Source organism: Trichoplusia ni, chromosome 6 (genome assembly GCF_003590095.1).
Source record: "Trichoplusia ni isolate ovarian cell line Hi5 chromosome 6, tn1, whole genome shotgun sequence".
In the NCBI taxonomy this organism is placed as follows: domain Eukaryota; kingdom Metazoa; phylum Arthropoda; class Insecta; order Lepidoptera; family Noctuidae; genus Trichoplusia; species Trichoplusia ni.
The window spans coordinates 12,485,006-12,509,220 of NC_039483.1; the positions used below are offsets into that span (position 1 = coordinate 12,485,006).

The 24,215-nt window shown below is 34.9% G+C and overlaps 2 protein-coding genes across 2 annotated transcripts in view; one reads left to right on the plus strand and one right to left on the minus strand.

Moving 5' to 3' along the window:
* Positions 1–24,215, plus strand: part of LOC113495472 (carbohydrate sulfotransferase 11-like) — a 602,728-nt gene that overhangs the window by 36,704 nt on the left and 541,809 nt on the right. The window lies entirely within an intron of this gene.
* LOC113495170 lies at positions 2,111–2,950 on the minus strand. The gene has a single exon (XM_026873777.1). The coding sequence runs from the start codon at positions 2,948–2,950 to the stop codon at positions 2,111–2,113; it is 840 nt and encodes a 279-aa protein (XP_026729578.1).

Consider the following 24,215-nt stretch of genomic DNA (forward strand, 5'->3'; position numbering starts at 1 on the left):
CATTCAGATACGTCTCTATTCATTGCCGGCCAAAAATACTTCTCAGTAATTATTTTTCTAGTTGTCCGGATACCGGGATGACTCATTTCATGGAGTGCTTTGAAGGCAATCTCACGAAAAGATTTCGGTAAATAAGGACGTGGTGACTTTGTTGAATTTTCGCAGTAGATTTGTTTCTTTACGCCAGGCAGGGATATCTTGATGAAGTGAAGATTTTGTTGCTTCAACAAGGAAATTAAATCTTCGTCTTTTATTTGTTCGTCGGCCAGATTATTGAAATCGATAACGCAAGGACAGTCGATGGCAGTTATACGAGATAGTGCGTCGGCAACCACGTTGTCTTTTCCGTGTATGTACTCAATCTTGCTGCAGAATTGGCTTATAAAATGAAGTTGCCGTTCCCGTTTTGGTGTGTCGCTTGCGCTTGGTGATTTGGTCATGGCGTAAGTAAGGGGTTTATGGTCCGTGTACACCACAACATCGTTTCCTTCAATCAGTCTTCTAAAATGTTTGACAGCCATATAGACAGCTAATAGTTCGCGATCGTATACGCTGTATCTTGATTGCGTGTCACTGAGCTTCTTCGAGAAAAAAGATAACGGCTTCCATGTGTGGTTTATTTTCTGTTGCAGGACTGCTCCAACACTCAAGTCCGAGGCGTCTGTCATGATGCATAATGGGGTACCTTGGACAGGATGACTTAATTGTGCTGCTTTCGATATGCTTTGACGGCAGTTATCGAAAGCGTCTTCTAACTTCTGGTTCCAGGTGATAGGCGTCTTGTCATTCTTCTTTTTATTGTGAAGTAGTTTATTCAGTTCTATTTGTTTTTCGGCTTGCTTAGGTAAACAGTCGTGGTAAAAATTTACCATTCCGAGAAAACGTCGGAGATCTTGAACATTCGCTGGTTTCGGGTAGTTTAGGATTATTTGAATGCGCTCAGCAGTAGGCGTGATGCCATCTTCTGTAACCTCGTAGCCCAGGAAGTTTAGCTTCTTTTGACCAAACATACACTTCTCTAGGTTGATACCGATTCCGTAGTCAGACAGACGTTTCAAAACAAGTCGCAAGTGGTCTTCATGCTCCTGTGGTGTTTTTGAGTACAGAAGCACGTCATCGATAAAGCAGTAGCAGCAGTAATCTAGGCCTCTCAAGACTTCATGCATAAATCGTTGAAATGTCTGTGGCGCGTTACGCAGACCAAATGGCATATTACGAAACTCAAATAGTCCGAAAGGTGTCGTTATTGCTGTCTTCTCTACGTCATTTTCAGAAATTGGAATCCAGAAGAATGCTGTCTTCAGATCTATCTTCGAAAATAACTTCATGCCATGTAATTGGTAAGTGAATTCCTGCAGCCTCGGTATTGGGTAGCGGTCTGGAAGTGTTACTGAATTTAGGCGACGGTAATCACCACATATGCGAAGAGTTCCATCCTTTTTTGTTACCACGTGCATGGGACTGGCCCACGGACTTTTTGATGGTTGACATATTCCCATTGACATCATTGCTTCAAACTCGGCTTTTGCTGCATTGTACTTTATCGGCGGCAGTGAGCGAGGTCTTGCGAAGAGTGGAGGGCCGGTGGTCTTAATATGGTGCTTCACATTATGCTTGATTTCTTTCATAGGCGACATAGGTTTCAAGATGTCAGTAAATTCTTGTAGAAGTGCATGATAACGATGACTTGGTTCAACTACGTACAGTGTAGTATCTTGCGTAGTGTTCATGGTCATCGTGTCTACTGAAAGTTCGGTCAGACTGTCTACGAGCTTTTTCCTGTGTAGGTCCACCAGAAGTCTGTGGTACTTGAGAAAATCAGCACCAAGAATTGACGTCTTCACATCTGCCATAATAAAAGTCCACTTGTAGTTGCGTCGAAGTCCAAGATTTAATTGTAATGTCTTCATTCCATATGTATTAATAGGTGTATTGTTTGCGGCGAATAATTTAAACTGTGTATTTATCGGTGTTCGCTTAGTTTTTACAGCTAGAACCGATAAGTCTGCACCAGTATCCACCAAAAATCGTTCTCTTGAGTTGCGGTCTGTTATACATAGGCGGTTGTTAATTTTCGGCACACCGACACCCACCATAGCCGATGTGGTTTTCAGTTTTCCGACGGCCTCCTTGCACATGGTGGTTCACACTTTTTTGCCTTGTGTCCGAACCGATGGTGATAGTAACATTCCCAGGTTGGATCTCCTGGTTTCTTTCCTGGTCCAGTTCGGGTGCGGGACTGGGACCTCGGACGGCTGTGGTCTCTGCGAAATGGGCGTCGGTGGTTCACATTCTCCTTCCTCAGTGCGGCAATTTCAAGAGTCAGCTTTTCAAGTTGTTTTGTTAAAACTTGGAACTGCAAGTCTGGACCAGTACTGGTACTTGGAGTAGGTGCACATACAGATTGGTTGACCTCTGCGATCGTATGTTCCGTGTGCTCCATCATTTTATCCGCCATCAACGCTTGGGTATCTAATGCAGATTCCGTGTTCACGGATAGTACGGCACGAACTTGGGAAGGTAAGTGACCCATCCATAATATTTTGAGGGCGTTATCTTGTACCTTTTCTCCAGCCAGCTCTCGCATCACCCTCAGGAGTTGACTAGGCTTCTGATCTCCTAACTCTAGTCCGCTCAAAAGCTTCTGGAATTGACGGGACTCGGACTCTTCGTACACTGATAGCAAACGACTTTTCAATGCGTTGTATCTTCCTGACTCTGGTGGTTTACAGATTATATCACTAACTTGTTCGATGTCTTGCCTCTCCAATACTGCAACCACCAAGTTGTATTTTCGTTCATCGCTGGTCTTGTATGGTGATATCACTGCTTCGAACTGAGCAAACCACAGCCTGGGTTGTGCTCGCCAGAATTTCGGGATCTTCGCTTGCAGCGAAATGGCGGAAACTTCTTTCTCTTGTCCTGTTAGAGCGTCGTCAAATTCACCCATGACTAATTAAATAATGCGACGGTACTAATTAATGATCACGTCGGGGTCACCAGATATGGGTACTACTTGTGTTGCTCAGTAAAACTCCAGTTTGAGAATGCTGTGAAATTTATTTCGAAACCAATATTTATACCAACATCCTAAGAGTCTCTAACATCCCATTGGCTGTCGATATGTCCACAACGTGTGCAGCCAATCAGGGTTCGGCACGCTTAATAAAAACTAGTTGCGCTGCATTGGCCGCTCAGTTAGTTGAAGGCGATCGACGCAGGAGTATGTCCGTTGATGACGCGTCGCCGAGAACTCGAGGTATAAATACGGCCGTTCGGGCCGGCAGCGTTCAGTGTCCGTCCGCGCGCCGCGCGGAGCGGTCGTTATGATCGGTGTTGTATGACGGACTCCCACATATGTATATACCCTATATTGTCTACAGGCATTTGTTTTTGTAACCCACTGTAAGCCTTACAGTTTACACATGGAAGGGTGAATGCGTAGGGTGAAGGTTAATTTGTATAAGAGCTAATCAACTACACTGGTACCGGTTTCAAGGGTACTTGATTTGCATGATCGCAGCGCGATGAAGCCATATGCATGCATTCACGAGAAAAGTACAGTGAGATAGTAATGAACTAATCCGCGAAAGACAAAATGGATGAAAGATTGCAGTTGTTTTTAAGTTTTAGAGTTTGCACTTTCAATTTGTTTGTTTCAAGGTTTTTAAAGCAGGCATTTAATTCTATTATTGGGGAGGTTTTTACAAACATTGCAGTCACATAGTACACCCAGACTTAAGTATAAGAGATTTTAAAGGTTTCCTACATTTCAAGCAAGTGTTTTGAGAAAATTATGAGTTTTTGTTATCCTGCATTGTTTTTTGTTCAATCCAAACTAGTACACAAAGGCATTTAGTAACTTAGATAGTTTAGACTTACATTTATAGATTTTCAAATAATTCTAGACCGTGCATTCACTAACTTTAAAACTTTAGACAACTATTTATGGGTTTTCAAATATGTTTGACAGTGTCAATATAAACTAGCAAAGGACAATTTCAAAGGCAATGATAGAAAAAGTTAAGAGTTTAGGGTAGGCAGCCCACAGTCCGATGGTCCTTTTGATAAGGGGATTGGCTAAATCTTTACGGAGGCGGTTTTTTGTGCCGAGTAAAACAATCCTGATATAGAAGTTTGGAATTGATGTCACAAAAAGTATTTATCTAAGGAGTTGAGTGAAACATTTTTTCGTTTCGTATTTCTTAAACAACGCTACTTTTTTTAATAGTTATAATAAGCGTTTTCAATGAGTCGCGAAATCTAAACTCATGAATCGATCTTTTTTTTCGTGTTTAAATATAATTCTCTGCAGTAAGGTATTTGATACTTCTTTTACAAACAGTCGAGTATAACACAGAAATATCCGTAATTTAGAACGTTTTTTTTTTGTAATACATATTTATTTTTGACCCCTAGGTACCTAAAGTAATATTTAACCTCATATCTTTTTCTTGAAACTAAATGTCACAGCGCTCTATAAATCTATTCACTTCCACTTAGGTCATGCAAAATTGAATTTTCAAGGAAATTAATACTTTACTACCACATTTTTATTGCCGAGTATCGATAAAAATTATATTGGAATGACGTTGTTCGGGTAACAGCTTGTAAAGAACTGAGAGGGTTTCATTTTCCAGCGGTTTCCGTGCGAAAATTGTGCCAAAAATGCAAATGAAATGCCGAAATGGTATTAAAACATGTACGCAAGTCTGCCAAGATTGCTTAGCGGGTTCAAGCTGTGTTTGGCTTTAATGTTAAGGTCATATTTAATGGGTTTTTGTAACAATACTAATGCTTTTGCCAATACCAATTACGTGTACCATTGGATGAAAATGCATAATAATTGTTATTCATCTGTTTTAGCCTTGATCTTTGCAGGGCACAGAGTTGTTTTTCTTGCGTTATATGACCTAATAGATCATATTTAATTCATCCTCATCACGTTCAAATAACATATATATTTGTGTAATTTTCGTTTGTACGTGTCTTAACTGTATACGTGAGGTAAAATTTCTTTATGTGTACTTAATATTACATGAATTTCCATTTCTCTCAAATAACCCGACCGAGACAGAATCAGCTGTTACAAGTATACATACCATACTAGACTAGTTCGTTACTGATAAGTGATATGCTTGTCATAACGCCGGGAGGTTGTCAAAGAATACTTTCTTATCTGGCGACGTCGTAAACGGCGAATTGAAGATAACATCGAGGCTCTGGCTGGAGTGTCCTTGCTCGGTAACAATTTACCGCGATTAGGTCCGTGGCCCAATGACCTTAATCGTACTTATGATACACGCCTTTGAAGATGACATCGGTGTGATATAAATTTTAATTTGTTTATAGCATTTTACAGTAATTTTCAACTTGATTTTTTAATACTGTAAATATTGTTATGAAGCAATAATTTCTTTTAAATTTTTGAAGATGGATTTTGGGATAGAAGTTTGTTGAAGTGTTTAGTTTCACAATATGTGTGCTTTAGTTAATTAAGAGATATTTTTCTTAATTAAAATTTACCAAATTGCTCAATGACTTTAATAAGGTCAGTTTAATATTAGGGGAATTATAGCTCTTCAGAGAAATATGAATAAGCTACTATGGAGTTCATTTCTCAGAATACAGTTGTAGCTATAATAATTTACACTACTTATACGTCAGCGTTTTACCGAGAAATAACATAAAAACTGTTGCAGTTTGCCCGAAAATGAATGACGACCTTGTTACAGAAATAAACTTACCTATGGGTGATTTAAAAATAGATGTAATGTATGTCTTATGTCGTTGCGCATTGGTATTTAGTGTACCTAGTAACTTTAATGTAGTACAATGATGAGTAAACAACGGTTAACGGTTTGGTTACAAAAGTTTCCTTTCTAGTTAACATTCTGAATCATTTTCTAGTATCCAATAACATGCTCTAGAACTGTAATTCCAATAGCCGACCTAAAGTTAATAAGTATAACATTTAAAGTCTGTAGATACTGTTAGCACAATCGTCTTCCCATATACCATATGTTAGGGTATATTGAAAACCATTCTTTTCGATCTCGATCTTATATTACAATAAGTAGATTCTAGGTTTTCTCACAATGCAAGCAAAACCCTTCACCAACTATCAGTGCTATCTATGACTAATTAAGAAAACACGTTTAAAAGTTTCTCAAAAAAGTGTTATTAGCACCTGCTTTTGTTGGGATTGAAGCTGCACCTAGTGCATACAAATCCATACAAAGAACCTCTATAATAGTTATTTAATTATCACACTAATCTACCATTACAGGTTACTTAACCTAATGCGGTAGCTAGGACTAAACAAAGGGTTAAGTATTTATGTGAACTAGGGTTTCAAAGATTGAATTATTATGCACATAGTTGCAGGTCTAAATTCCAGCAACTGTTTTAATATGTAATTTTCTGATAATTCTGATATGCATAGGCAATAAGTTAGCCTGATACACATGCCCATCATTGCTCCTCCTGGAATTGCTTGTTGCTTGATCCACTTTTCTCCTAGATATGAAATCCTTACTATTTACGATTCCCATGTTTCAAATTTCTGTCTTTCCACAATTTCTTGGAGTTCTCTGAATAAATTGGTTTCCAATAGTAAGCTAACACTGTAAATGTAAAGAAAACTATTTAAACTCCATGAATACAACAGTAATTACCTATCAAGTAAGGCAAATAATAAAGCCGTCGATAAATTCAATTACTTATTTACTTAGCGAGATTATCCGGCATCAGCGGGTGAGATTTGATCTTGATTTTCTATGTTTTAATTGGATTTAGTCCACGTTTTAATCGTTTATTTATTTAAATTCTTGTTTATTGGTTTATTTTGATACTTGATAGTTGATTTTAGAGTTAGTTGAAAGTTTTTTACTTGGATTTTAAAGCTTAGTCAAAGAGTCAGCAAGAACAGAAAGTAGCAAAATGAAATATTTATTAAACTTTTTAATAACTGGTTGTACCTTGTTGGTAATTATATTTTTGAGCCGTTTGGGGTCGAAACGTTCGGGACATGGAGACATGGGGTTCTGTATCTCGCAAAGCGTTTGGTCGACTCTACACGTGATCAGAAGGCTGGTCTATATTTTGCCCAAAGTATTAGCATTGCCATACAACGTGGCAATGCAGCCAGCCTTCTGGGCACGTTTCCCGACTTAGGCAGCGATGAAGATGTCTTTTTTGAAGCTTTGTAAATAATCTATATTTTTCTTTGTATATTGATATAGTTTTAAAAATGTAAATATTAGTTTAGTTTAATTTATTGTTAAAAAAAATATTTTAATTGATTGTGTTTAATGTAGCGTAATATATGTTTCTTAGAGTGATAATTTAATAAAGTTAAGGTAATTAAATTATGAATGAATGTACCAAAATATATATTTTAATAACTTAATAATGAGAATTGCTAATCCGTGCATATTTGTAGAACCACAAGGTTGTTCCTTATCTATTTGGGATGATCTCTCCTCTGCCTAGGCGTGGGCCACCTATAGGCTCATAACATATATTTTTAGTACACATGTCATATGGAAAGGGAAGAGGGTAAGACTTCAAGCTGAATATGAAAAATTGAGGAAAACAGATCCATTGATTTGACCTTATAATATATTGGTGTCACGGTGACAAACAACTGTCAGAATTACCCCTTTGTTATTGATTGCTGGCTGTTGATTTTAATCTCTTGTAATTAATTGTTTTGTAATTTTAATTTATCTATACGTTATTACGTTCCAAACAATTTCGACTAAGCATGACGTTTTAAGGTCCGCAAAAGAAGTCGTTTGACGTAATCAGATTTCCAAAACATCTGTACACAATTAAATTTAATACGGCTTGACAAGAAGTATTATTTACAGATATTAAACACCAATTTCTACTTGATTTTTTCAAAAATAATTGTAAATAGGATTGTGCTTATTGACTTTTTGCTGACTGTAGTAAAAGTGAAATTAGGAGATTATATTCCGTCGCCAAGATTTTGAATACCATTTTGGTCCGCTAATTAAAAGATTAAACAAAATGTTCAGAAGGTTCAACGTTAAATAAATGTGTGTCAATATTTTTATTCATATAAATATTCGTGTGTATTGAACAAAAGCGGAGAATACGCTGACAGTGCAAACAGATTTCATATATTGGAGTTTAAAATTAAAACGTCATGGTTCTACGTATTGGAATAACTAGAATTGGAATAACATACAAAGAAAAAAATACAATACATATACAAATAAACTTGCAATATCAAAAATGGAGTATTTATGAAGTTTCAATATTACCAAAATGTCGTAAAATGTTTAGGTTATTTTGATACTTTTCATTTAATTGAATACTCGATAGGACATTCGATTTTCCTGTTGGTCTTGTGGTTAGTATTCCTGACTGCTATGCTGGAGGTTGTGGGTTCGATTCCCACGCAAAACATAGATTTGTGTGATGAAAACGATCATTTGTTCTATGTCTGGGTGTCATTTGGGTGTATATATATTTAGAAATATATAATAGTAAATAGCACTCACATGTTTTTTTATCAGTTGTCTAACATCTAGTACTCATAATAAAAGTTTTGCTTAGATTCAAACTAGATAGCGTCGTGTATAAGCCGTTGAATATTATATTATTTTACCTATCAAACTATATAACCTTTTTGATATTAGTCGACAATAACCTATTTGTACAGCTAGTTTCCACAATTTGAATGAATCGAAAGTTCGATTAGATCATTAAGTATTCACAATAGCTAAGTTTAGGAATTAATAATGGTATTTTGTGGTTTGTTCGTGTCGAAAACTATTGGGGTCCGTCAAAATGATCGAGTTGTTTACGATTGAATTGATTTTGTATATCAAAGCAAATGACTAATGTTCTGAAGGTTAGTATTAATTTATTAATAGCTAGGGTGACTCATACAGAGAGTACTTTTAATACCTATACGATTTACTGAGAAATCTATACTAATATATAAAGCTGAAGAGTTTGTTTGTTTGTTTGAACGCGCTAATCACCGAAACTACTTTGTAAAATTTAAAAATTCTTTTTGTTTTCAATAGACCATTCATCGAGGAAGGTTTAAGGCTATATAACATCACGCTGCAAATAATAGGAACGAAGATAAAATGGAAAATGTGGCAAAAACGGGGAAAAATGTGGCTTCCGTTTAAAGTTTCTAACTTATATCTTCTAACCACTCGGACGAAGTCGCAGGCAACAGCTAGTCCTACATATACTCGTATTGTAAACGCGAAAGTTTTATGTAACGATGCATAGATGTTTGTTAATCTTTCAGGCAAAAACCACTAAACGGAACAGCCTATAGTCATAATGATTGGGTTGGTCATATTGATAGTTCAAAAATACATTATTTATTTAACGTTGCTGTTTTAAACAACCATAATTTGTTGTAATGTTCTCTCGGATTATTGCCTCATTACTGTTTAAAATAAAAGTACCCGAAAATAAGTGAGACTATAATTTATATGATTTACTTGTGATAAAGACTTATAAATAACATTCTCATAAAATACTTCAAGGTAGAAGTCGGTTTCAAATATTAATCTATGTTTATTTAAGGCGAGAATAAAATTAAAACAATCGCAGTGAATCGGAATAACGTCCATTGTTACCAGGTTCACATAAAAGACAAAGTTAAATACACCCTGCGATGAGATTAAATCAGAAACGTCAAAGAATTGATTGTACAACAATAATATAAATACGGACGCCATTATACTTGTAAACGGAACACTGATCAAGCATGAGAACAATTACACTATGGATACAAAAGCTTTATATTCAAGAAACTTCCAAAGCAACTAGGGTATTATTACTGACTATCAAACATTAATTTAAAGTATTCCAAACTTGCCAATATCAAACTAATATAACGCGCTTACCAGACTATCGTTTTACAATAATAGTAATTGATACCATCTTCGTTAACTAATTAATAAATGAAATTGATACCTTAAATTGCCTGAGTTTGGGGCAATGTTGAATGAAAGGAGGTATTAATAACAAGTTTTCTCTACTGCGAGAATCTTACTGAATGTCTACTACTACCTCTTGAAGTTGAATGATTGCAGTTGTGGAAGCAGCATGACACTATTCACTGCACGTGCTCTGTCTCTTTTTCACGACTGCAACGATATTACTTAAAGAGATCGTGGAAGACTCTAAGGTTACGAGTTTCTATGTACCTGCCTTGAAGTTTCAATGGCCGTGGTAAGCAAGTTGGTTGATAACTCTATTTTAAGTTCAGAGACTGTCGGGAAATAGATGAAAAATGCCGGCAATGAGTAATCAGTGGGGCAAAGAGTAATTTTAACGGTTTTTAATAAAAAATACAGAAATAACTATGATGTAAGGTTTTAAAGGGAGAATTAACCATTGATTAACAGGCATTTGAATCGAAGATTCAACAACTTTACAAACACCAACTAGTTTGAGCATTCGGCGATTTGTGGGAAGTTTATTGATGCGAGAGCTGATTAGACCCAGCTTTGCGGTTTGGTATTCCTGGACCAGTACTACTGTAGCTCTTAAATCTGGACAGGTAACATTAAGAGCGAGACTGACTATGTGTGTTGTAGCAAACTATCTCGCTTTCACAGCGACAGTAGCTTGGAAAGAGGTTATAGTAAGTGTGCAGACTATCGTAATGACACCACGTATCCTTTTTGACGACCTATTTGGTCAACAGGGAACGGTAATAGGTGTAGTAACTCTTACCTTGTTAGGTATATGTACGAAAATGTAGGGACTTCCCAATGCGCATATGAATCACACTTGATTTTCCTTGCTCGATGAATAACTGGAGCGGGCTGTAGTCTCCTGGCTCACTTTTACAGACACACACACACACTTTAGTAGTAGTGTATTTGTATATGTTTGAATTTTATTTCGTCAATTGGATAAGTGTTTAGATAGGTAAATAATGTTTATTTGTAAATGATTCTGTGGTAATGGATTTACATAATTCCTTTTTCAATATTTATTTTAAACATCAAATCAAACAGCAATATTGTTTTGATCAGTAAAAAAATAATTCAAGAGCATCGTACAAGAAAAGATGACGAACAATATCCCAAAATTAACTGATTTATGAAAGCAGTACGACATTAGATACGACCTTATACATAATGGCAGGATAAACAAGATATTATGCAGTAATGGAGGAAGAGCTTGAAAAATAACGTAAAAAGGTTGTTCAAAAGTAAGATTGACAGTTAGTTCCGCGAAAAAATTTATGAGGCACAGAATTTAAGCCGGCAACTGTCACGACAGTGTTTTGTTTACATTTTCCTATACAAACGTCTAGACAATGAGGACATTTCATCACCTGAAAGCCTATTCTTAGAACGCGAGCTGCAACTAATTTCAACAAGAGAAAGCACTAAGGGTTTTTTGCGCATTTGTGTCAATTTTTAGGTAAAGTTCGCGGTGGTAAAGCTTTTTTGCAATAGAAAATTGTCAATTTTTGAGTAGCCCAATACGCATTATTGCTATAGACTTTTTCAGGATTAATTACAATTTAGTTTAGATCCAATATCTAAAAGTCACTAGGTACGAACCTATAGTATATAATAGTTATTCAAAAGACAAACAACCTTCTTTCAAAATGTAAAAAGAAGAATAAATCCACAAGCTTGGTCATCGCGCTTAACTTTTCCTTTCTTAGCTTTATATTTAAAACATTTTGCTGCTATGAGAATAAACCGTTGTTTTTTTGTTTAGACGTGTGTGCATTTGTGATTTATTGTTCGTAATATTAGCGGAAGCAAAGACACGTGATAAGAATACATATTAGGCTACAATCGTTAAGAGAAGAGAAGATAAATTGGTGGATGAATATTAGGGTATATTGGAAAGAAATTGGAGATATACATTTGTACATTGCTCTTGAATCATTAGCCTACTTGTAATTTTCTTTTTTTTCTTAACCTTTGTTAAGAAAGATGGAGTAGCTAGGCGTTCTATCCCAATGTTAGTCAAAAACACAACAGGGAAAGAATAGGACTTGCTTTTCACGTTTTAAAAAGCTAATGTGTAAAAATATTTGATTTGAACTGCTACATTATAATCGTTTTGAATCAAATTCAAGTTAGAGTGGCTAGCCAGATGGTTAAAATCACCACGGGTGCAATCCAAAAATGTTTGTCCTGAGCTTGCCGGTTTTTTGTGGAAGCTTTCACTACACAATTATCATGAAAAAGGTAGAGTTCTGTATGTTAAAGTCAATTTATATTTTCATTATGGATTGACTAACGAACCGATGTGACACACAAAACCAGGTAACCAGTTCAGAACGAGCATTGGTAGTAAAGTAACCGATGGTTGCTGGCTGTTATTGATTTCGATACCAAATTAATTACTGCCGTCCGCGCAAAACGGATAATTAAAGGCGTCTTTCTTGTAACTTGACAATCTTATGGTACTCTTCAAATAAATTATTTAAATTGCCTGTTAACGCTTTACAATTTACTCTTGTATTTTGGGTGTCAACTTGATTTATTTTGACGTTACAGTCTTTAAATGTATTGAGGAAAAGATAGATGGGCTTTTGTTTCATAATGATGAGAATGTATGTCATAATCAATCACCGACTTGGACGGGTTTTTTAATTTGCTGCACGACATATTGTTCAGTACTTTAAAATGTTCATTACATTGTTGGTTTTCTCATAATTTGTAGCTTTAGAATTTTGATTGTAGAAGCGAGGACGCAGTAGACGTCTCGTTAAGACGGTGAAACTACTGAATAGATTCTAGTATGCGATATAGCATACTAGTAGGACTGAAGCACCGTTTTCAAGAATACCTTCGCATACATATTTTTCCCAACACTAAGTGAAAGCATTGAAGCAGTCAGTTATCCCACTTCACATAATACTTCACTCCATTTTAACAATATAATACTTTAAACGTTCCACACGACAGCGTTAACTGCTCATAATATCATTCACTGAGTAACGCTAAAGGTCGTTTTGTTGCATTACACTGGGACGTGCAATCTCGCTGAGAGCTGAGCAACACCTTGTCCTATAAAATAAAACTGCGATACACTTCACCAATTGTCCATTTGTTATTTAGCGCTCTATTTATCACGTATTCAGTCTTACATGGACTTGGAAACCTACTTGGATTTGTAGAGGAAAATCAGAAATTCATTAGCTTTCACGTGTCGTGTGATCGATGGGAGGTAGTCCTGTTACGTATTCTTTAACGCAGATTGATGTTGGAATACGAGGAAATGTGTTTTTGTTGTTATTTAAAAATCTTTGAATCCTCTGTTCTTTTGAATTTAAGTTTGTTGTTTGTTAGGATTTTACAATTCTTAGTTGCATTATTTTGAATATTAAATTTTTCGCAACTTGCGTGTATGTATTGTTTAGTATAACACCTAAGTACTATATAATTATTGTAAAATGTATGTACCATAGAAATAATATGTTTCTATGAATTTGAAATTGTTTTGTTTTATATGTTATTAGCTGTTGCCCGCCACTTCGTCCGCGTGGTTAGAAGATATAAGTTATAATTTATACTTGCCTTCTATCTATCTATCTGCCTTCTATCTATCTTGTAGGATTCAGTCAGCGTTTGCAATTTAAGCGCATAAAATGTGTTTTTTTACGACCTCACATTAGAAACCTCAAAAACTGTAGCCTATGTGTTACTCTGATGTATAAGCTATATTGTGGTAAAGTTTCATTCAAATCCATTCAGTAGTTTTTACGTGAAAGAGTAACAAACATCCATACTTACAAACTTTCGCCTTTATAATAGTAGTAGGATTTAAATCCATACCGTGACATTATTGAAAAAAGAAAAACTCGCATTTTATGTTATATTGTACCTACAAGATCCACCATTCACGAAATGTAATAATATTACTACGCTAAACTCAAATAAACCTCCTCTTTCACTACATTAAGTATGTAGCAAAGATTGTTGTCTTACCTGACTTTGAAACTATAACTCGATGATACGACATTATGTACAATTTTCCTCGTAATTTAGTCGTACAAATAACAAATTAGTAGGAATGCGCCGTCAGAGAACTTGAAGAACAACATCGTTATCGTTGTTGATTTGTGTCGTTTTTGTAAATAGGAGTATTCCAATTTTCGTTTGCTGAGCTAACAGCAGTACATTTCATCGGATATATTTTTAATAGGCATTTCCTCGTGAAGGAATGACACTGTATTAAAAGGCAAATATGGAATGTTGACGCAGGGATTAGAACGGATTTAATGATAAAATTTTCTAATTTTATACGGACTGTAAGTCGTTCGGAGCTTTTTAAAATTGGCAGTTTAATATCAATTGATATTGAGTAATACGTATTAAATCAGGCCCCCAATTTGTTTTTTACAATGGCCAATTAATGAATGCAATTGGATTAAATTTGAAATTATTCCTATTCTGTTAAGCATTTTGCTAATACAGTAATTGGAAATTAATTGTGTTGACCTTGAGTGTACCGTCCCGTGCTGAATTTCCAATTATAGTATAGAAAAATTCTTAAGAGAATACGAAAATTGATATTTTAAGCCAAATTTCATTAAATGCAGAATTGTAAATAGCAGAATTGGGGCCCAGATCTTTGTAATTAATCATCGAATATTCAACTTGCTTCTTAACAGAGCGATTAAATATACTCCCTTTTTTGTCTCCCCTGCTTAATTTGCCACCTATGTCTTGGTTGCCAGAGACTTTGAATGTAACATATAAATGAGAAGCTAGTAAATGTTCAGTAGCATTTGTTTTACACTGACAGTAACCGATGTCAGACCAATTTACTTTACGACCGCGTAGTGGAGAATAAGTGGTTGCTTATTAGACTAGCCAACAACGTGGATATTTCCTGGCATTGCAGTACACCTGGTCATGATAAATATTACCACAGACGCTGGTTGCGCTATCTCCTAGGTAAATATTTGTTCTAAGATTTTATCCTCGTTTTTCTTTCACGTTCCGTTTGATAGAAGATTTAATAAAGGCAAAGGCTGCACTGTTGAAGATCTAATAATTATTGTTGTGAGATTATTTTTTTATTTTTCTTGTATCTCAAGGAGAGAGATGAGGTTTAAAATCAGATTTATATTTACGCTTGATAAATCTATTTTGTTTTGGCAAGACTGGCTGCGTCCCGTGAATAATGGCTTATATTAACACATACGCTTAACACTTTCAGGTTGGACAGGCTGCACCAAAGCTTACCATACTTGCAACGACCCTTTACAAACTTAATTTTACTCTTAATTATACTTTACTCTTAATAATTCTAGTGTAATCGATTTTTATTATCAAAATGTGTAATATAAAAAGCAGTCTAGCAATACTTAAAACAACAATGTATTTTCACCTACATTCAATTAAGCTTACACCATGACCATTATACATATATAAACATGATAGTACAGTATTTTTCGGCAGCTTTTCCTATTGTTATACAAAACCTTCCTTGTTACCCGATCCTGACTCGTGTAAGTAGTTTGAACAAGCAATTGACCTCCTGTTGTGCCTTAACTTATGATCTGTCTATCCATTATATTCTTTAATAAATGTCAACGCGTAAGTATATATAAAACGTGTTTGTGTTCCAATTTATTATGACCTTATTGTGTTTATTATTTTGTTTGTTTAGTGCATATACAGTTTTATATTATCAATGAAAAGTGTGTTTAATTCTTGTTTACGTTACGTGTGTGTGACTTCTATCTAAAATGTCCAATAATAGTATCTAAATGGAAATTGATTCTATTATTTTGTAATTTTTTCTTTGAGTTTCCAGTGTGAATATTAGGAATGTTATAAACTGAGTTTGGATACATTACATAAGGAAAAATAACATAATTTTAAACGTGTAAATATGCAGAAATAGTTTCGTGAAAGCTAAAGTTCCAATTATAAATTTCTTCAAATTACAGTACATACTAGCTCACAGAGTTTAAAACTAAATTCTCTAGTGATATTTAAATTAAATTTCGTATAAACTAGACGGCTGGACGTTCTTCGTAAAATCCTTGAGTAAACGGGCGGTTAATGAGAAACTTGGAGCTTGTCCACGGATGCAGACGGAGCATCAGACGGCGTCCGGCGTGACATGGCGTGCAGCACGCTACGCCATATCTCTGATCTTTAATGTTCTAACTTTACACGTTTTACTGCGTTTTACGCTACTATGGATAAACTCCTATAGTACAGTAGACGACCTCATTATATTAAACTTCGTAAATGGACTAGATTTTAAAATGTTTTATAAGTTAATTGTCGCTATCTTATCTCTATAAACCTCCGATTTTGAGGTATTGAAATTCAGTAACCCGTAACATCCAAAACCTTACTTCAATGCTAGAAAAGTCTAAAAGAAACCCCAAATCGTATTATTGATATACGAAACGAAAGCAAAGTATTCAAACGAGACTTTAGAAATCACGGTCTTTTCTCACGATCTTATTTAGTCGTTGAATACGCTTGAATTAAAAAGCAAATTACGTTTGACATTTAGCTGTACAGTACTGTGTGGAGGGACACAACGCATTCATGTCAGACACACTTACATAGACACATTTTATGCGCGAACACGATGCTAAATGGAACAAAGGAAACAGTACAAGTAGATCGAGTACATCAGGCGTTATGGCCTCCCAGTGGTTTAAAGTGCCAAATAAAATTTATCTCTTTGTAACAAAGCCAATACTAAAGATTTATTCATTGAGAGATTTATAACCTTTGTTTAAACATCACATTTTATTGCTCGTAATGTCTATTTATTTTTATAATAGTGAGTTTGATGTTTATCTGAAAATGTACATCCTAAAATTTGCATTAAATTAATTAGGTCAAAAACGATCATCCACATTCATAAAATAAAAACAGTACAGAATCAAAATGCTATTTTCAATAGACTTTAAAAATGTTTGTTCCCTTACACTTTCGGACTGGATGAATCGTTTTCAATTGAAATAGCTGCCATTTATTCCCATAAAAATAAATAGTCTAGCTCAGTATTTTGAAGTTTCAAATACTAAATTCTACACATATCGTACAAACATTTGCAGCGGACATCGACCAAAACAAGAATAAAAACGAACATAATTTGTAAATGGAATTCGTTCTCCCTTAAATTGCCACTGGTCATACAAAGTACAACTTGACATGCAACAGGAACGGCACAAACCTATTTATAACCGTTCCTTTCTAGATCAAAAGGTAAGCAAAGAGGCAAGAACATACCAAACTATTTTGTTAAAGAAAATGGAAGTTTTGTTCATATTATGTGTATCATATAAAATATGACCTTTGTGAATCGAAACTAACTACTGTTTCAATAACACCAGATAAATGTCAAATAACAAAATGCTCCTCCCACATACAACATTTCTTTCAGCCTCATCAAAATACTTACAGTGGACTGATTTTTATTGCTCTATTAGCTGTCACAGTAAACGTTGTTTTGCCATAGGGCAGAAAAAAAAATCTTTCGGATATGAAAATTAGATGTCCGATTCTCAAACCTACCGAATGATGTACACAAAATTTCATAAGAATCGGCCGAGTCGTTTCGGAGGAGTTCAGATTCGTACATCGTTACACGAAAATTAGATTATTAGAATTATGACGTTCCTGGTGAAAGTTGTACATTATCCTGCCCAAAATATATATAAATAATATACATACGTCTTGAACAGGGTTGATTTAAGCAACAAGTAGAACAATATACACATGAAGTACGTTTAGTGTTAACGTCACTCAGAGCAAGTGCTTTTGTGTAAAATTGGAAGTTTATATTGAAAGTGCTCGAAGGCTCAAACGTGAACGTAATGAAATGTATTAAGGGTGGAGTTTTCAATACTAAAGGATTCGTGACATAGGTATATTGAATTGCTTTGACTGTTCCTTCTATAGCTTCTTGGTATCGGTTAATGGAATCCTGTCGTCCGTTATGTAATATGTTAGCCTGTCCAGATTTTCATACAATAATTTGGATGAGGAAAATTTCCTGTCGGTCAGCTAAGCTTATGGAAGCAATGGAGAAACTTTAAGAACACTCCACTAAAGGATACCTTAGAAATGCTATATTATGATATGCGCATGAATTTTGAAAGGACTTTATGCCCTATATCCTGATGCAGAAGGTGTTTATTTAATTAAACTTATATTATTTCAAGAGATAAATTACTTATTTCTCAGAATTTCCGTTATATATTTTTATCGAATTTTGTAGAATTAACTATTGTATAGAAGTTTAATAGTATAATACAATTCAAGGGATTAGAACTACTTCATTATTATGTCAATCAGCCGCGGTCACGTCGTTTGCAGATTGACCGAAATCAATAAGTTGTGGCCAGTAGCAAATAATTAAATAATAAATATATTTTTGATTGCGTTAATTTTCAATATGGAATAAGAACGGTCCTCGGTGTTGTATTGTAGAACGATGCCTCTTCTAAAACTGCTACAATATTATTTTAAAAGGTCCGTGGTAAGGCAAAAGGTAAGGTAAAGGCAAAATTTGGAAGAAATGAATAATATCTTTCGAGAGACACCATAAAGTTTGTATATAAACTCAATAAATTATTTAAACCGGACCTCCATCCATGAGACTGGACAGTTCAGACATGATCATCTGACGAGACGTCACATATTGATATAAAATGGATCGCCATTTTATGTGCAGTCACGTGAAAATATAAAACAATTTTATAAAGTTTGCTGAATTTGCCTTTTCATATTATGAGTTTAAGATGACTCTTTTGAAGCTGCGTTATTGAATTTTAAAAGTTAAAATTGATTCGATCACATTTAGAGTAAATTGGATTCTTGGATAATATCAAAAATTAAACGATTCTATCTCAAAGCTAAAACGGGTTACAAGTAGTATCTTAATTCACCCATCGGAAAATACGTACGTTCCCCGTATAAGTTTTATCGGTATGTGACTGTCTGTGTCCACGTAGCACTTAATCGGGTAATCTGATGTGGATGCAGTTTTGTTAATGTTGTAAGTTTTTTAACCTTGAGATTTAATTTTGTTCAGCACGTATTGTAACAAAAGCGAATACTTTAAGATGTTATGAAATATGACGAACTAATATTTCACAAACGTTTGTAAGGCACGAAAATAAGAAGAGTTACGTTGATATCAAGAACTTTGTGTTCTATGTTAGTCGTTGATAAGCAAGTGTACGTAAAATCTGAATGTTTATGAGAGTAAGTAGTTATAATGTAGTGCTTTGTTTGTGCTCCAACTTTCTTGATATGCTAATAAGTCTTCTTGTCTGCATAATCTTCTTTGCTTTATACTTTGAACTTAATTGTTAAGTAGTTCGCTTGCTCGTTAATTTGTATCGTACATCGGTTCACGAAGAAAATGCGTGAAGCGGGTTTGTTGTAGAAGGCTGAGGATGTAACAGCATGGGTGTAATTTGTATGTGGTTTACAGTAAAATAATTACAGAGGTTTTAGTCATTGTTAGGTACATCGTTTTGATGTTAATTGTAATTAACTATTTCTAGGGGCTTTTATGTTTTGTCATACTAATAAGAAAAAACAATATCGTTAAGTCTAACACTAGATTTACTACAGGCGGTAAAATGCGAGCTCTCATGATCGTAACTTACTGCTCATTGGTCAAGAATAAAGGCCAATTTTCGGTAAATAATCGTATATTTGAGAAGCCGGTCGACCAATGTACAAGTATTTATCAAGGCATGTATAAGTACAGTATTGGGCGAATCAATAAAGTTGAAACCTCGAACAATATTCACAAACAAGTAGTCGTGATCCCATCAGATATTAAGTTCAACATTTACTTTTACAATTTCAAACAAAGTTGAAAATTGATTTTCCTCTATGTTGCCATTTTATTCGAAACTAGCTGTTGCCCGCGACTTCGTCCGCGTGGTTAGAAGATATAAGTTAGGAATTTTTGAACGGAAGCCCTCGGAGATGAATAATTTTACCTGTTTTTATCCATTGCATCTTCGCTCCTATTAATCGCAGCGTGATGGCATAAAGCCTTAAACCTTCATCGATGAATGGTCTATTCAGACAAAAAGAATTTTTCAATTTGAACCAGTAGTTTCTGAGATTAGCGCGTTCAAACAAACAAACAAACTCTTCAGCTTTATATATTAGTATAGATGTAAAAGTGTGTCATATAAGCCAGCTTTTTATTGCGCAAGTTTTGCTTTACCTTCATCTAGAAGCAGTTCGTGTATACTCTTCGCAGTTGTGACTAAATGGCAAAGTTTATGATTGTTGTCATTAACGCTAATAACTTTGTCTGAAAATAAAAGCCTGGAATTGCCGCGAGCGCCTTTAGGACTAGTAAGTCCGTTTCTTGAACGACTTCTGTATGTGAAACTGGTAGAGAAAATTAAAAAAGTTTGGGAGCACGTGGAGATAGAGAATTCAGGTCATAATAATCGGCTAGGTAATATAGGTTGTGATACATGATGGTAAATAGAAGCGTCTACTAAATATGGAGAAACAATATTCACGTTTTTCTATCACCTACTCAAGATACTTACGTAAATAATATTAAATGTTTAAATGCTTATAGTAATCTTAAAATAATACAAAAATAACTGATTTTGAGAAGGTTACACTTAAACCAATTTTTTTTCCTTGTTTTATTAAATTATTCGTCACTTAACTTAAACCGTTAAAGTTATCTCTTAAAGAGTATAAATAATGTTTAAGTTGGCTTTTGGTCTAACCTAAATTGGATCACTCAAAGCATACCCGGTGTCCTCGAAATAGCCTATAAAATGGCAGTCTCTGAACCAATATTTTCACTAAAAATCTGCCGCTATAAAGGCTTTTCGTATTAAACTGTGCCTTTATAGTATGCGGTAAAATACTGCGAGACTCTGGCAAAAAGAACGAAAAAGGTTTCCATGTGGGACATAGTACTTTTATCGCAAAAGTCAATACAAGAGTCATGTAGCATAGCTATGGATAATCTAGTACGTACACAATTGATATAAGTTAGTTTTAAACGAAAAAAGTTATTATTGTGTATGCCAAACATATCTTTCTACGTGACCAGATGGCCTTAAAACTTAAACATTTCCTGTGAGACACAAGTACCTGAGCATTCTATTTTTGAACTGTCAGTTGTGACACTACTTGATCTATTCACGAGTTGACGTAACAGTTCTCTTTGTTAGCAACTTACGGACACGTCATGTTTGACGAAGATCATACTCTTACGTCAAGAAAGGTCTGGTAAGATGACTGATTCCGATGTTAATACTCATACATCGTAAAGCATCAAGAGCTGCTATAGCGAGTATATTGTAAGTTTAAATTTGATTCGAAAGAAATGGTATCAATTGAATAAAAATCATGCCAATCAATAGATTTTTAGAAATACTTTTTAAAAAGTAATGCTTGGTTGTACATGGAACTAAACTCGTGTGATGCGTAGAAATATCGAATTCACTTTATAGTTTACGATCTATATTTAAAGTATCAAGATTGTTTGCTTATAGTACGTTATATGCGATCACCAAGTAGGTTGCTTATAATTGTGTTACGAGCTGCCTGATAATGTTAAGCTAAAAACGGATACCGTAAACTCATCTTGATAAGCATTTGACCATCTAGTGGAACCTGCAACAATGCAAAACAATACCTACTATTTTTGTTCCTAAAATTGAGACTGCCTGGACAAATTAATAGCCACCTATCCAATAATGACATATCACCGATTCTGTTTCGAAAAGATATTAATGAAAGCATAGACCAATTTTACGAATGTTTAAACAATCACATGGGCTTCTATTCAACAAATATTGATCAAATTAATTTTATATCTTTACTAAACATGTCTAAAATAATTTTATATGATGATGCGAACTTACATTTTGGGTTAGTTTTCCCATTCAACTTTATACAAACTGTTCTAGTCACGCTGATACTTATGTATCTAAAGCTTTTGTTTTGAATACAATACAACGGTCGGGATTGCATTGACTCGGCACAATACTGAGGGCTCACCACCGGCACTAAGGCAATAAGACAAGCAGTTGTGGAAAAGAGACACTGCTCTACACTATGTCGTGTGCTATCTCGTTTCTGCAACCGTTTCACTATTGAACGAAGAGTTCGTGGTAGGCTGTCCCGCTCATGGAAAACTAACGTAAAATTTAAATGGTAGCAATTAAGGCTTCGTCGTACCAGGCGTTTAAGTTTCGTTTTATTTTGATTGTAACTATACAATTTGCTTTAAAATTAAATGGAAATAGTTTGAGTAAAGAAAACATAATGTACGGTCTTAAGGAATTTTTAAAGAAAATATGTATAGTATAGGATGGATTATACATGTAGGTACATTTAAAACGCTTTTTATGTCTACATGTAACTAAATTGCGTGAATAAAGAATTGGTGTCTTAATATGAAATTAAAAGTAAATTAAAAGTTGCTATTTCTTATTTTAAGTTTTTTTTATAAATTATTTATGGTAAGCGAAAATAAAGTTGCTAAGCTAAGTGTTTAATTTTAAGCTAAAAATTGTACAATCCTTATCTAATATATAAAATTCCCGTGTCACGATGTTAGTTACCGTACTCCTCCGAAACGGTTCGACCGATTCTTATGAAATTTTGTATACATATTGGGTAGGACTGAGAATAGAACAACATCTAATTTTCAAACACCTAAGTGACAAGGGTTGCCCACACAAAAAAATATTTTTTTATTTTTTAGACGAATCTTTTTTAGAAATAATTTATTAGGCAAAACAACGTTTGCTGGGTCAGCTAGTATTAATATATAATGCTTTCAAATTGCAAATTCGCAACAAGGTCATTTGGTAGGCTTACTTCAGACATGGGTCTATTGTATTGAGCCGTTAAAACCACAACATTCTCATTTTATTATTAGGGACTAAGACCCTAATTCATTTAAAGCCATTAATAAATCATACCTTTTTTCATTAAAATTTTTTTGCTATTGGCAATGGTAGGTCCCATAAATAAATCAAGAAAATCGGGTGTTTCTGGTATATGAGCTCCTACTCCTTTTTGATAGTTCAAAAAGTAATAATTTTGTGTAATTAATCTGAATACCTTTTTTTCGTATGTGAGATCATCACATAATTGTCAGTGTCAGACTTTTACTGTCTAAAAGCTACCTTTTCAGCTTCCTGTTCTTTCTTTTGCATTTTGTGTAACCCCTTCAAACGATCCCGCTGGCCGAGAAAATAATAGTTTGTAATGGGCTCCACAGAGTTTGCTGTCATCTCTTTGAAGCGAGCGTGGAACACGAACGCGCCGTCCGCTACAGACTTGGACCTGATCAGGTGGCGAGTTACACGTCATTACCGTCAGCAGGGCCACACCTTCTGTATTCCCTGCCTCACGTGTTCAGCCACCTTCTTTACTAGCGTGTCATGACTGTTTCACTTAAGGACGCGACCGCTTTTCCGGACTGTAGATGGGACCAGAGCCGGACGCGAGGGCAGACCTACACCATATGCTCCACTGTGTACTCCAAGCGATTAATCTGAGATCGAAATCATATTCTTGGATGAATGTTTTAAGCCATTAACAAAATCACTTTTCTTTTTTATCTACCCTATCCCGTTTCATAACATATTCAACCTCTATTGAGGCCAAATTTCTGACCTCCACACATTTCAGTAATAATTCAAAACCCAAAAATTCCAAAGGAATCCGAATCAGAAATAGACCTGAATAAAATTATGGCTACAAAAACATATTTTTCATGAATGTCAGCGTACAATACACAGGGATTGTGGATTGTCCGCCACGGGGATTAGGTCGAATCGAATTAATGATTAATATAACAAATAATGTTCACGATGTTGGCAATATTTAATTTTGAAATCTGGGATCGTGGAATCCAATAATGTGTTGAATTAAATCAATCAATAGATACAATAATTTCTTATTGTCATTAAAAGATAAATGTTGTTTTTAATATAACCATACTGATATATTCCTTAATACGTACATATTATTATGTTATACTAATAATTGCACTTTATAGCTGACGACATACTCATCCCAAAAAAATTGTCGTGTTTGGAAATCGAACTCACGAACTCCGGCATAGCTGTCAGCTACAGTCAAATAGGATGGTATTATATGTATAATACCTGGTTATACACGTCCTGCTATTTCCTAAATAAGCGTTGCGGTTTCCATCAAAGCACTGTT

Bases quoted from the DNA above. Each gene is read 5' to 3' on its own strand.
- LOC113495170 (XM_026873777.1), bottom strand. From the start codon at position 2,950: ATGGGTGAATTTGACGACGCTCTAACAGGACAAGAGAAAGAAGTTTCC.